At 42.2% G+C, this 14,093-nt stretch overlaps 1 protein-coding gene across 2 annotated transcripts; it reads right to left on the bottom strand.

Moving 5' to 3' along the window:
• Positions 1-332: 332 nt before the first annotated feature.
• nadsyn1 (NAD synthetase 1) lies at positions 333-13,182 on the bottom strand. 2 transcript variants are annotated; one of them, XM_028402788.1, is made up of 21 exons: positions 12,963-13,182; positions 12,324-12,384; positions 12,082-12,198; positions 11,222-11,275; positions 11,034-11,123; positions 10,422-10,473; positions 10,199-10,287; positions 9,992-10,109; positions 9,777-9,908; positions 9,304-9,375; positions 8,642-8,766; positions 8,523-8,571; positions 8,299-8,401; positions 6,535-6,703; positions 6,298-6,433; positions 6,007-6,113; positions 5,289-5,420; positions 4,491-4,560; positions 1,083-1,211; positions 782-958; positions 333-675 (listed from the first exon to the last, which is right to left on the bottom strand). In XM_028402788.1, the coding sequence occupies exons 1-21, from the start codon at positions 13,045-13,047 to the stop codon at positions 640-642; spliced, it is 2,103 nt and encodes a 700-aa protein (XP_028258589.1). In that variant the 5' UTR covers positions 13,048-13,182; the 3' UTR covers positions 333-639. The 2 variants fall into 2 exon arrangements, with proteins under 2 accessions (XP_028258589.1, XP_028258590.1); XM_028402789.1 differs by lacking the exons at positions 12,082-12,198; positions 12,324-12,384 and having other exon boundaries at positions 12,963-13,060.
• Between the last annotated feature and the right edge of the window lie 911 nt (positions 13,183-14,093).

Below are 14,093 nucleotides of genomic sequence, written 5' to 3'. Positions count from 1 at the left end.
ATCAGACCATTGTCTGGACTGAATTAAACCAGCAAATGAAAGATGCCATTCACTCATAATATAATTCTGCCTTTAATACAGGACACAAGCAGCACACTCGGTTTGGACGTTCTGAATTCTTCTTTTCAAATGAACTGGCTGGCATTAGATCTCTGGATGTGTAAAATATGTGACGGACCCTTTTACCTGGCAGCAGTCTGCTTTGCTGGGCAGGGGAAGATCCACACCCAGAATGAGGTTCAGATTTTTCAGAAGAAACACACCCATATGAATCATTAGGAAAGACTTGGATATCAGCAGTGTTTTGGAGCAAATGGAAGGAGGAGGCTGGCTTCATTTGGAATTACTGTCATTGCACTGAGCAGCAGAATTTAAACAGCAGTTAGTAAATGGGCCATTTCCATAGTGAATTTTACTGAACAGTAACTAAAGCAACACATTCGATCAGATGAGTTATAAAACAGAATTAAAAGGCAGTACTAACTTTGGAACAGGACTGCAGAGACATGACTTTTTAACAGTTTCACTGAGGTAGAGTCCATGTTCTGATATTGACACAAGCGTAGACAAAGTACGGTAGTTGATAACTTTACAGAAAGCTGCAGTGGATTTTCTCGTCACACTGAAGAGCTCAGGTACTCATTGTTTTGGGTTTTTTGCTTCCGTCTGGGTCACCTTTGGTTCAAGAAAAGAAAAAGAACTTGTTAGAGGTGTTTACTCTTTTCTCGGTCCATTTTGTGTGTTACTAAATTGAGATTTTGTAACATTCATTGAATGCTACCTGGTTGTCGATGCACCTGAACTGCCAGGTCCAGCGTGTGTTATAGAGGAAAGGTCGGAGGTCAAAGCGGTTGTCATCAGGACTGTAGCTCTCAGCATGATAGGACGGTGTCACTGTTGTCATTTTGTGGCGGTTCACTGAGTACATCCGGAAGAAGTGTTTCACTTTGTGGGCCACCTGAAAAGACATGTTGGTGCTTATAGTAGCAGGACCTGGGTTAATTAATTAAATACATGTGACATTTAACCCTAAAATGATCTAATATAGCAAAAAGTATGCCATTGTGAAGAAGCTGACATACCTCAGTGGGTGAGAGAGTGTCCTTCCACATGTGAATGAGTTTACAGAACATACTGAAGGGGCCACACTTGGAGATCTTTCTCAGTCGACCAATGACTGATAACTCAGAGTAGGTCATACCCATGTCTGCCTAAGAAGGAAGCAGTGGTGGTTTCAGAGAAACAGCAACATGTAACGATGAGAGATGAATTACACAGGTTTTTTTACAGGTCTTTTAGGTACAGTGATCCCTGTGACAATAAACACAATGAACACGTCCCATCATGTGAGATAACATCGTCTTCCTCTCTAATCAACTTCAAATTTAGAACTACTCACTCAGAACTAAATGTATGTATTAAGATGCACTTTACAACTGTGTTTGCCATGTAATATACTGCATATATGAAGATATTTAATTACTCACTTAAGGCAAATTTCTGATTTTGATATGGGAACGTAAAAATAAAATTGTTTTGAATTTCACAATAGTTGCAGAGATAGGCTTCAGCCTACCCTGTACCCTGTACTGGACACTCAACAACACCAACAGATTATTGTTGCCATGATAGCACACTGCATTTAGACATTTGTTTAAACTTTTGTCATAATCAGTGAATTAGGTTTTTTATTATATTACTACTACTATTATATAATGCTATTTATAATATTGCTGTCTGCTTTCTTCCAATATGTGGATTGCCTCACCAGCGTAAACAGGATGATTGACCTGCTGTATGTGGATGTAAAGCTGGATCCATACTCCGCGAGACAAAGACATTTTTCCCCCCTGCAGACGTTACGCCCACAAAATGACGTCATTTTTTGTCTCTGACCGCCCGCTGATCCGCACTTTTGTGCACAGGGTCCGGGCCGAACTTTGTCTTTCAAGGCTGTGCGGCAACCATGCTGTGATTGGTCGGAATTTATTGTGGGCGTGATGAAAGTGGAGAAGCGCAAGAGCCTCTCCAGGTATATAGGTAGGTGTATAAACAGCGCTGATTCAACAGATTTAGATAAGACCATACCGGTTTTGCATGATGAGCAATAAAAGAAAGAAAGAAAGGCAAGTCAGGGTGATTTGTCACCAATAACTCCAGACAGCCGTTCACACATACCAGATGGTGACTGTTACCATTCTATATACTCCTACATACCCGGGCATAATAGGCTCGTTAACAATGTCTGTATATCTTTGCTATTGTTACTTTTAATGTCGCATCTTCACAGCTCATCACCGGACAGTTTGAAGTATCGCAGGCACATTGGAACACAGTAGATGTGCAAATGTGGTCATAAAGGCACAAACACTGAATCTTTGCTATTGTTACTTTTAATGTCGCATTTTCACAACTCATCGCCGGACATCTCACGCTGTTGCAGGCACCCTCTCTGTATAATGCCCTCTTGCCATGGCACAAGTCCTTGTGGTGTGTTAAAAAACTCAGTACAGTCTTTCCTCATAGTTTAGTGGGCGGGCCGTATGAGGAGTTCTGCACACACGCGTCTCGCGGAGTATGGTACCTCAGTGCGGAAAAGACCTTTTTTTTATCTCTTACCACCCGTGGAGCGCGTTCTCCGCTCTTTGTCTCGCGGAGTATGGAAAAGCCTTAAGGGATGCATACTCTGCCATTCTTCTACCACCGCTGGGGACATCAGACCACAATCTGGTCCTGCTTCTGCCTCACTACAAGCCCAAGGTATGGAGAGAACTCACCACCGCACTGTGGGACTGTTTCCAGTCTGCCGACTAGAGATGCCATATGTGGAGCCCATTGAGGGCGTTACCAGCTATACAACTGACCATATGAACTTCAGCATGGATGTTGTGGGCCTCACTAGAACTGTACACTGTTTTGCCAACAACAAACAGTAAATTACCAGCAACATCAAAGACATCCGACCAGAAGAAGAGAGCCTTCAGGAATGGTGACCAGGAGAAGCTGATATGCGTACAAAAGGAGTTCAAAGTCCGGCTGAAAGAAGCCTAGGATGCATACAGCTGGCTGGAAAATGGCAGGCCTCAGTACATTCAGCTGAGGAACTGCACCTCTCAGCAGCACATGAGCCCCACAGGGAACAGTGCTTTCCCTGGTCCTGTTCACCTGTTCACCTCTGACCTTAAAGGCAACTCTGTCACATACAGAAGTTCTCTGATGACATAGCCATTGGTGGGTGTATAAGGAACAGACAGTCTGCAGCTAAACACCACCAAGACCGTCTGTAGGCCCACACCCCACCTGTAACACTGACACCCTCTACAGAAAGGGACAGAGCTGACTTTCTGAGGAGGCTGGGGTCCTGTAACATCTGCCAGAAGCTGCTTTATGTTTTATCAGCCGTTCTTCACTGCTGATAAAACCCCTTAGCAAGATACCTAGACAATGTCCACCACCCTCTGCACCAGACCATCTCCAGGCAGAGGAGCTCCTTCAGTGACAGGTTGTTGTCCCTGGCCTGCTCCACAGACAGACTGAGGAAGTCGTTTGTCCCTCAGGCTGTACGGCTCTTCAACTTTTCCCTGTTAGCAGGACTTGAAGTGGACTGTTGCTAATGGACTGTTTAGACTAAAGAACTCATCATTAGACAGCACTGCAGACTTCCTTGTGCACGCTACGGACACATAGAACCTGCACTCACACGAGCATTGCGATACAATCAAGCGGCAACCTTCGGGGCTCAGACTTGAAGCCCATGTGAAAGTGTCAAAACTTGTAATTCACGCTGCAACAGCTGGGGGTTGGCTCCAAAAGCGAGTCATTTCCCATAGACTCCCATGTTAAAATGGCCGACTTCACAGCAGAAATTAACATGTTTACGGCCTGGTACAAAAAACCACTCTGGTCTCAGATGATAGGTTCTCTTCTAGTGTCAATTGTAGGGGGGGTGAATTTTTTTACAACTCACTAGTTTCAATGGTATTCGGACTTAAAATTACGCATAATTATGGGCGTTGCCGCTTGAGTGACAGATGGTTGCCGTATCACAACGTGAGTTTCCTGCTTCCACGATCGCCCGCCCCCCTAATCCCCGCTCATGCTCCCCCCTCTTTGTCCATATTTGGAGTTTTGGTGGATGTGGCGCTGCCAACATGGCGGCGGTCATGAACGTCCTGGAACCTCCCACCGAGCCTCAGAACGGCTCTTCAGAAACAAACGGGTGACGTCACGGAAGCTCTGTCCATAGTTTTTACTGTCAATGGATACCATCTATATAGTTTATCTTTGAACTGGACTTAGACCATCTTTACTACAGTTTTGCACATTTGGATTCTTACTATTTTTATAGTATATTATATTACATATTTGCATATTGTTAATACTGCCTCTGTCTGTGGCCAAGGGTAGCTTGAACCCTTTAGGCCAGGGTAGCTCCTACGTAACTGCTTTATTGCAGTTCTGTAAAAAACGGAATGATTTGCAGGTCTCACCTCATCTGTCTGTGACACCTGTCCATCTGTCAGTGGCTCCAGCTCAGCTGTGGGTGGAGCAGCCAGAATGCTGCAGAGAAAACCATACATTTAGTTGGGGACAAAAGAATTAACCCTCCAATGAAACTGTTAGTATCTTTCAAACATGTTCTGTTTAACAGAGCAACAAAATGTCTACCACGTTTCTTTTTTTCAAAGCTTTAATTACAGTTTGTTATATGCACTAAAAACTGAGAGGTTTATCAAGAAGTTCCAAGAGTTAAACAGAACAAGACTGGCAGAGGCAGGAAGAGAAATGTTCCATGTGGAAGAAAAGCTAGTGAGAGATGTGTCTAAAGAGCCGAGAACGACTGCAGAGACACTAGTGAAGGATTTAACCATGTCTGAACTGAAGTGTCAGTGAAGACACACGGCAGGAGCAGGAATGGACTGCCAGGCTGCAGATCAAGAAAAATTCTAGAAAAATTCTAGGGTCCGTGCCAGGACACTATCAAATCTGGAGGCTGTTATCAAACAAAACAATACACAGTTGACTATTGGCATCAGGGAGGCTCATCATTATGACCTTGTTATTTAAGTTTTGAGAAATTATTTTGCTTCTGTACAAGGTGAAACAATGTGAGCTTCTTTAATAAAACTACCATGTTTGGAAATGCTGTGTTCACATGACTTTGCTTTATTAAACAGAATGTGGGAAATATTTGATTTTGATGTACTTCATGTACATCTGAAGGTTTTCTTGGTGTCAATTGAAGAGGGTAAATGTACTAGCAGGAATGCTGCATCAGCTGAGCTTACCTTCTAAGAGTGGTGAGCTGTAAGTGCTCAGCACAATACAGCAGGAAGCTCTTCAGGTCAGTCTTGCTGATGCCTCCTATTGGGTTAATGTCAGCACTTGAGCAGTCGTATTTGGTGAAATATCCTGTCAGGCTGAAAGGAATAGAGCTTCAATGCAGAGAAATCACACTGTAATTAAACATTCAGCTGTTCTGCCATTTTGCTAGTGAACAAATCAGTTCGTGGTTTTGGTGAACAGCCTCCTTACAAATCCACCAAGAGTAATGACTTCTATGCAGATTTAACAATTCATACTGTGAGGTAGAACTAACGCTCCATTCTTTCCTTTAACAAGGTCTCTGCTATCGAATTCAGCGCTCAGTCAGCTTTGTGTTCTATTTAATGTATCATTATGAAACAGGTCAACTTGGCTTTTCTTTAAGTTTTTACTTTGATTTGGTAAAATCTGACTATTAAAATAACCCATGAATCATTCCTTGTGGTGCATTCACATGCTGAATGGGTGTGTAAAAACACAAAATAACATATATGTATTTTATAGTAAGGGAACAGCTGGCTACAACTGAATGCAGAGAGACGAGAGGCATCTGTGCCAGATGAATCTCCAAAGGATTTCTCACAGAGTACATGGCACTGTACATTTAGTATTTTTGCTATAGAAAAACAGCAATCCAGGAATTTGTTTTGAAAAGCAAACTAAAAATTGCATGTATACTACCTCTCATCTACATTGGCAGAACCCAGCACTAGCAATCCACCAGGCTTACCACGAGCCCACAGACTCAGCTGGGCAAACAGGTAGGCAAGCACCATTCGGACCCGGGCCTGAAAACCCAGACATACAGGAAGTGAACAAACAAATGTCAGAAATAAGAACTGCTAAGTGGTTGCTGTTAGTGTGAATGCTGTGGTTAAACTGTCACAGTGCGTTTGTCAACCGACAGTGTGAAGATAAGTGAAGGCTAGCAAAAAAGCAGTGGTGATGAAAACCCCGATGATGATGTCTGACCTGCACATTCTGCAGAGCCAGGTTTTCTCTGTGGCTTCCACCGCTGGCACGAAACTGAGGCCACCATCCAGTAACCAATGAAAAAATACCCAGAATGCCTTTCACTGCCGCATCTATGTTAATATTCATGTGCGTGCTACAAATCAAAGGACACATAAAAGAGGATGGAAATGTAACTCAGAGGAGAATACCCCTGCAGATATTACACAGTCTGTATTTCTCCTTATTCATGCCTACCTGCCAATGTGATTCGCAAGATCTCTGGCCCGGTGGCATGTGTCCTGTGATGAATTTTCACTGCCCATGTAGCAGGTGGTGAGGATCCGACCACACAAATCCTTGGGGTGCTGAGGGTGGTAGGAGTCATCCCCGACTACCTTACAGACATCCTCCAGGACCTGGCTGTCTGACAGATGGAGAGACAAGAAAGGTAAACTGCTGGCAGTTCTGTTTTGTTGAAGTTGAGATGTGGACAGGAGAGGCTTTATACAGGGTTCCTACACATTTTCAAATTTTAAGTTCCAGACTTTTTCCATACTCAAATTCTCAGATTTTGAGACACATGCTCACATTGTGGCATATCATATTTAACTGGTATAAAACATGTATCAGTGCCCTGTCTTTTGTCATATACAGTATACATTACTCAAAATACATGACCCCACCCGACACCACATATCCTCCGACTGACTGCTGACTTTGAGACACTAAAATACAGATGTGTGAAGATGTGAAGCACATATGTTGTGCAAGTGCACACACAGGCTTACCAAAGCTTATGGAAAACAGCCATTACAGCATTTTTATATTGTGTTATATGAAGGCCCTGTATGAGTTCCACTGTCAAATATTTAGTGTCTACATGCCAAGAGACAACGGAAAGAATTTATGGGTAATAGAACACTCACTAATGTGAGAAATGGATAAACTTACATTTAGCCATTGTCAAGTGACACTATCTCTGGTGGAACTGTGTGCATCCATACTACGTTGATCAAACGTGGCATAGCAGTCCAACAAGATCATTGAGAGCGTATGAAGTACCAGATGAGTAGAGTACATTTATTAAATGCATATTTGCAAAATAAACAGTAACATTTGTCTGAACTGTATGAAACTTGGTGGTGGATGAGACTCTATGTTACGCTGATTTTACATGCCAGCAGGGCAATGTCACTTCCTCTGCTCTACTGAAGGTGAACCTGTTGATTTGTTGGAACGTTGTAATCGACTGAACTGGCAAACTAGTTAACCTAGCTGGGTATCCAGGTAGGCCTACATATCTTCATGTCAGATCAGTCATTACTCGCACGTTGTCAGAAGCATTAAAATCAAATTATTATGAATATTATTATTGTTATGGGGGGTGTGGGGGTCCTCCCCTAGAAAGTTTTAATTTAGTAGATGCCATTTCCTGCATTCTGGTGGATTTGAACAGGCTGTTAAACACCTGTACCTACAGAAGTAAACGCTTGTTTTCCGATTCTGGAATTAGATCTGATTCCAGCCTGTAACCCTTCTTCTTGCCAATCACTCTGTTCTGAGTCCAAATGACTGTTTAAATGGATTTCTTCAAATCTACCATGATAAAGATACCATGTTTAAAAGAACAAGATGAACAACCCAACATCAGGTCTCCAGCCATGGCCCTTAGAGACAACACTGAAAACCCAACAGACAGACAGATGTAGATTCTCTACACATGACTAGTGCACTCTTCCATAGCCACTTAAGAAACATCACTATTAAAATATCTAATAATAAATACATATTTAAAATTAAGTTTATAAGATTCTAAAATAGGCTAAGCTTAAAATATAGAAAATGAATGTGTAGACTTTATCTCTACTGCAGTGTGTGTTGTGGTTAAATGTTGCCCAGGTTGACTGTGTTTCAAATATTTATAGTATAAAGTTGGTTTTGTTACTCGACACATTCAGTGTTGGTTTGGAGTTGCATAGGACTGGCTGATATTAACAAAAACTACGGAATTATACTTACTGCCATCTTCTATGGCTTGGCAGATCAGTACGCACATAGAGTGCACAATACAGGCAGAGGAGGAGCTGTCCACACCCCCACTCAGAGGCAACATGAACCCCGCCTGGAACACATCACACACACAAACGTGTTTATAAAGTCAGTTTCTAATTTTCATTTTTATTATTATTATCAAAAATAGGTCTACTAATTTTTTGCCCATGTTTTAAGAGTTTGTTTCTCACCTGTCCACTTCTCCTCAGGTAGTCCCACAGCCAGCAGGCTGGCCCTAAACTGAACCATACAAGTGTACTGCATGAAGGCTTTCTTTGCTGAATGTGCACCAAATGGATATAATGAGTACCTGATTTCTTCCTCTGGTGTGTGAAAGTGCCATTGTATCGGCTGGTGGGTAGGTAAGTAGACATCATCATCACTGGATAAAGAAAAATCGACTTTGATCCTGTGGTAAGGTTTGGGTTCATTTACCTGGAACAGAAAACATTTATGACCAGGAAATACTGGCTTAGTAGTACCAAAGAAGAGGCATTGAATTTCACACCAAGAGACGTCACAATGACTGACCATAGACAATGAAAAGAAAATGCAAAACACCGGTTCAACACTTCGACACAAATCACAATGACTCCCACCTAGTCTATATGACACTTTACTGATGTCTACAGCTGCTCTTAAACCAGACCTGACATATATGATCAGATCTCACCTTCACAGTAGAGTCAATAACTGTTGCTCAATTGTCACATAGTTTCTGAATGTTTTATGCTGTAAATTCAGATCACTTGTTCTGATCTGTTCATCTGAAGGCTAAAATGTTGTTATTTTGTTTGCTGTGTGAAATGAAGTAATTACATAACAACATACACATCCTTTATTGTTTAAAATAATATCATTAAGGACTGTTAGCCCACGGACACTTTAGCATTATCAAATCTGGCCCTCCCCAAAAAAAGTTTGGGCACCCCTGGTTTAGAGCATTAGAAGGCAGGAGGGTGGTGCTCTCACCATATGTGGCTGGCACTGTTCTCCTCTGTAGCTACGTACATCCTCAAGATCCAGAGTGGCTGTAATCACCTCCTACCAAACACAGAGACATGTATCAGTGTGGCCCTCATGTGATGACATCATCACCACACTAGACTCTGGAGTCCTTGTACGCACGTCTGTATAATAAATAAATTCAGAAGATTGAAGCAAGGCGTCTGGACTTGTAGAGTTTTCTTGAAGACGTTTCTTTGCTCATCTAAGCAGCTTCATCAGTTCTGTTTGGTGGGGAAACATGGTTTATATGTGGTGGAGGACCTCAGTGGGTGGGTCTGTGTGAACAATGGTCCATTTCCCACAGACCATGTTTCAGCCTTCTAAATGAATATGACGTGGATGACTGAGAATGTTCATCAACTGCATAATAAATCCACTTCATGTGTGAATCAGACGCTGGGATAGATTTTATGGAATGACCTGAGCCACATACATACCACATCATTAAGGGAGAACTGTGCTCCCTGTGCAACAATATTTCCATTAATGGCCACCATGGCACAACCATCGTAGTAGACACGGTCTCCATCACAGCCCCTCTGGTTTGCATACAGGTAGATACCTCCACTCTGAAATAAGAGCACTGATCTTATTCAAACTATACAAAGTTTGTGGTTTCTAGGAGCAGCTGAGGGGTCTGGTGAATGTATACCTTGGTAGTGGCTGACTTGATCAGGTTGACTCTTTGGTCAGCTTTGCGGAGCTCATGATGACTAGCAGAGGAATTAGTAAATATTTCAACCCCATCGAGACCCATCTGAATATGGGGGCTGAGAAAAGGAAACAAAGATGGTTATCAGGGGTTAGGACTGACAATATACAACCTGTATGATATTTAAATTCTTCTCTGCTGCTGCACCTGCAGGGGTTCCAAAGTTCTGCACAGATCTCTGTGCCAATGCAGGTGTCCTTTGTGGACAACACACAGTCACCGAATGGTACAGTTTCCTAAGGGACAGGGCAATAAAGAAAACCTTTACCACGGAGAGAATATATCCATGGTTTTCAAAAATTAACTGTAATCACTCATTTTGTAATGAGTAAATAGTGGTGCACTAACTGATCAACACTATGTTCTTTACCTGGCCTGTTACTTCCTGGATCATTCTGGGCAAGAAGTACTCCTCCACCTGTCTTGAAGACAAAAGCAAAGCAAATTAAAATCACATTAAAAGTGCTGGAAAATATGGCTTTGCTGCCATGCAGTCTTAAGGAAACTGCACACAGGTGATGTTGTTTCAGTTTAGGAACAGTTTCCAGGTGTGATTCCTGACTTCTACATCACACTGTCTTATTTGTCTGTACTGTCAGGTGCACAGGGGAATAAACTGCAACCTAAATAAGGTAGTTGCAAGTAGGAGTAACATTTAACTTTTTCACAAAACAAGAGACTGACAACCCGCTTTATTTACAGTGTGTGTTGTAAACTAACCCTTGACCTCATAATGCAGCATCGTAGGTCACAAGTATAATGTCTTGTGTGTCACAGTGCAAACACGCTAATGTGTTGAAATCAAAGTCTTTTAATAGGCAGGTTTAACCTCCATCTTTTCTGAAAAGCATGTTATTGCTTTTAAAAAATAAACCTGCCAGGGAGGTTTAATACAGATCACCTGCAACTGAAAATAGTACAGCATCATATTTGATTTGCTGATATAACACAGAAAGCAGCTATAGAAAGGGCTTTGACAAACCTTAACTGATTCCAAGGTGAGAACCAGCGCATCTCTCTATAATTCCCATGGTTAGCCATCAGCATCTTGGGTCTCACCAGCAGTATCTTTCTATAGAATGTAAGAAAATGTCCGGTCCACATATTTAAATGTAGAAACATATAACTACGTCATTTAAAAAGTTGGACTGGTGTGCTGTCATAAAGTACCTGTTGAGGAACAATACCCGACAGTTGTAGCGCACATTGTGATGCATGATGGGCCTGAGGGGAATACAATGCAAGACACTGTCAAAGGTGTGACTGCACCGGACTGAGTGTTTTTACAATGAGTTTGAAACGCGTTTGCCAAAAGCCCACCATTTAACAGCCAGGAATGGTAAAACATATCTTCAGAATTTCCCTCTACTACTTTCTGACTTCTTTCTGACGGCACATGATTAGATACATTGTGTGTGTACACTTCATGACTTTTGTGTTAAAGACATGTTTGAGCTTCTTCTACTACTACTAGACATGCAAGACTTCATTTTTTTATATTTTGGGTCCCTTCTACCCTCTCATATATTTGCACCTTTAAAGGTAGGGTAGGAGATTTCATTCTGCTGCACTTTTTGTTAAATTAGTGTAACTTCTCTTTACAATCTGATAGCAACCAATTAGTTCAGCAGTTTTGCTTTAAAACAAAGAATATGAATCATCTGTGGAAGCTATAAAACGCTAAAAACATCAGCCAATCCTACGAGGCGCACCTGCGCGTATAGTTGGCTGGTTGTCACTCTCTTCCTGCTCTGTGCACCAGAGAGGTACGTGCATGATGGCCGAAGTCACAGACTGGTTGGGAGGCGTGGCTTCAGGGTGAGCTCCGAGAGAAAGGGACGTGTGTTTACTTTCAAAATCTGGCTGACTCTCACTGAGTTTTCAAAATCTCCTCCCCTACCTTTAATATGAAATGAAATACAGCCATGTTCAATAAGCTTGTGCTGCCACTAGGTGCTGCTAAAGAATCACTAATGATCTGACAGAGTCTACTGCTGTGACTGGTCTGTCTGTTAGAAGGTGGCACTCACATTCCAACATCACAGATGATGTCCTGGGTGATGGGAGATTCCAGAAGATTCCTGAGGACTTGAAAGCTATGGAGCAATGTGTCAGACTCAAAGAAGTGGTCTGCACAGCCGTAGCCACTGCGGTAAAGAGAGGTCAGCTGAGTGACGTTCATCTAAAGAGAACCCTAAAATAACAGCTGCACTTCTCCTAAGGTCAAACACATTAGGCGTAAAGTAAGGCATTATATAGGGTATCATCATACCATATCTCCAGCTCTGGGCCCAGTCTGTATCTGGCTCCATGAGACTTAGCAATCTCAACACCTGAGATGAAGGGGTTAAGGAGTTTCATGAGAGTGCAGCCAAAAGGAATAGGACAAACAACCGACTCTACTACCTTCTGCTACAATTTTGAAAATAAAAACTAATAACCAGCAATCACATCTACTGTCTGGTATTTCTTGTCAATAATATTATTACATTGGAATGGCAATCCTCACAAAATGTGGTGCTCCTGCGTTAAAGCCAGCATTCAGATGTTTTAGTCACTAAAACAACATGGTTGTTGTTTACACTACAATGTGATGTGTTGTTGCTATACAGCTGACAGCGAACTTTAACCAGTGAAGTGGTAGTTCGACATCAAGCGGTCCGGATGGACGGACCCTGCAGAGACTGCTGAGCACATACACATTTGTAGTTTAGATGTAGTTCATCAAATACCTGAGGGAATGAGGCCTACTGACAGTACACGCGCTCTGAAATGTCTATATGAAGTAAAATCAGCTGCAGGAACTACTTTTGCCCAACTAGCCCACGTTTGGTAGCACCTACACCTGTTTTTCTGCAGTGACCTGCAGCAGTCAGTCTGGGGTCTGCTGGGAGTAAACAGTCTCACTTACTCTTCAGGATTCTCCCCAAGTTACCCTCGAAGTCCAAGGCCCACTGATTCAAGGAGCAGGTCGCTACAGTCACCTTTCGACCCATTTCCGCGATTATTACAGCGGCCACGTGAGAAAACAGCGGACAAGATGTAGTTTAACTTTGTATAGATATCTGTAAATTGTAGCACGTGAAAAGTTAGCAGAGCTGGACCGGAGCCTTTTCTTCTGCTGCTGCTGTCCTAGGAAGCCTCTGTGCGCGGTGCTGCCGCCTGCAGGCTAACAGGACTCACTCACTGGCACCATGTAGGCACTAATAAAGGATTAATGCCAACAGTTCGGTACGGATATGGCTCCTCAAGAAAAGTCCATCTTCTTTGAGAAGCTCCTTAACACTGATGCAGTCTAGGATTTTATGAGTAAACTCTTTACATCACTACATGGCTCAACAGAGCAACAACCTGGCTGCAAAGATACAAAGAATCCTGGGTACCCAGTGGATAAAAGCTTTTGTAAACTGCTTGGTTTTGTTTTTATTTTGAGGGGAATACATATAGTTTAATTACAGGTAGTATTTATCATTTCCTGACCATTTCCCAAATAACAGTTAGACAGATGGGCACATAACAACAGAAAGACAAACTGGGTGCCCCAGCAATGACTTATCAGGTGTGTAAGGACTGAAGTCTGGCTTTTAATGTTTCCAGTGTATCCTTATAAAAATATGTTTGTTTGAAATCAAAATTGAATAAATGAGTTTCTACCATGTAATGTGCTTATGTCTCTTTCTGCTTCTGCTGCTATCCTACAGTCTAACTTGCATTCCATCCTTTTGCTTGTGGTTATGAGCTTGTCTTTACTGCCTATTTTGGGGTGAATAAAACAGACCTTTTCATGTGGCCTGGCTTGAGGTACCTATTCTCTTCCATATCCATATTTATCTTGCAATACAAAAAAAAGATTCTACACAAGCTAAATCAAATACATAAATTGTATTCGATGATTACCAGATTGAACATTGACCTCATAAGCACATAATGGACAGACCAGCACATCAGAGGAGCAGCTGCAGATCTGTTTTCCAACAGCAGGGGGCAGACATATGACGGCTCTCCTCCCTGCAATGGCATGTTTGCTGTATTTTCCACTTAA

The sequence above is a fragment of the Parambassis ranga genome, chromosome 3 (genome assembly GCF_900634625.1).
Source record: "Parambassis ranga chromosome 3, fParRan2.1, whole genome shotgun sequence".
Lineage (NCBI taxonomy): Eukaryota > Metazoa > Chordata > Actinopteri > Ambassidae > Parambassis > Parambassis ranga.
This window is presented reverse-complemented; position numbering and strand designations above follow the sequence as displayed.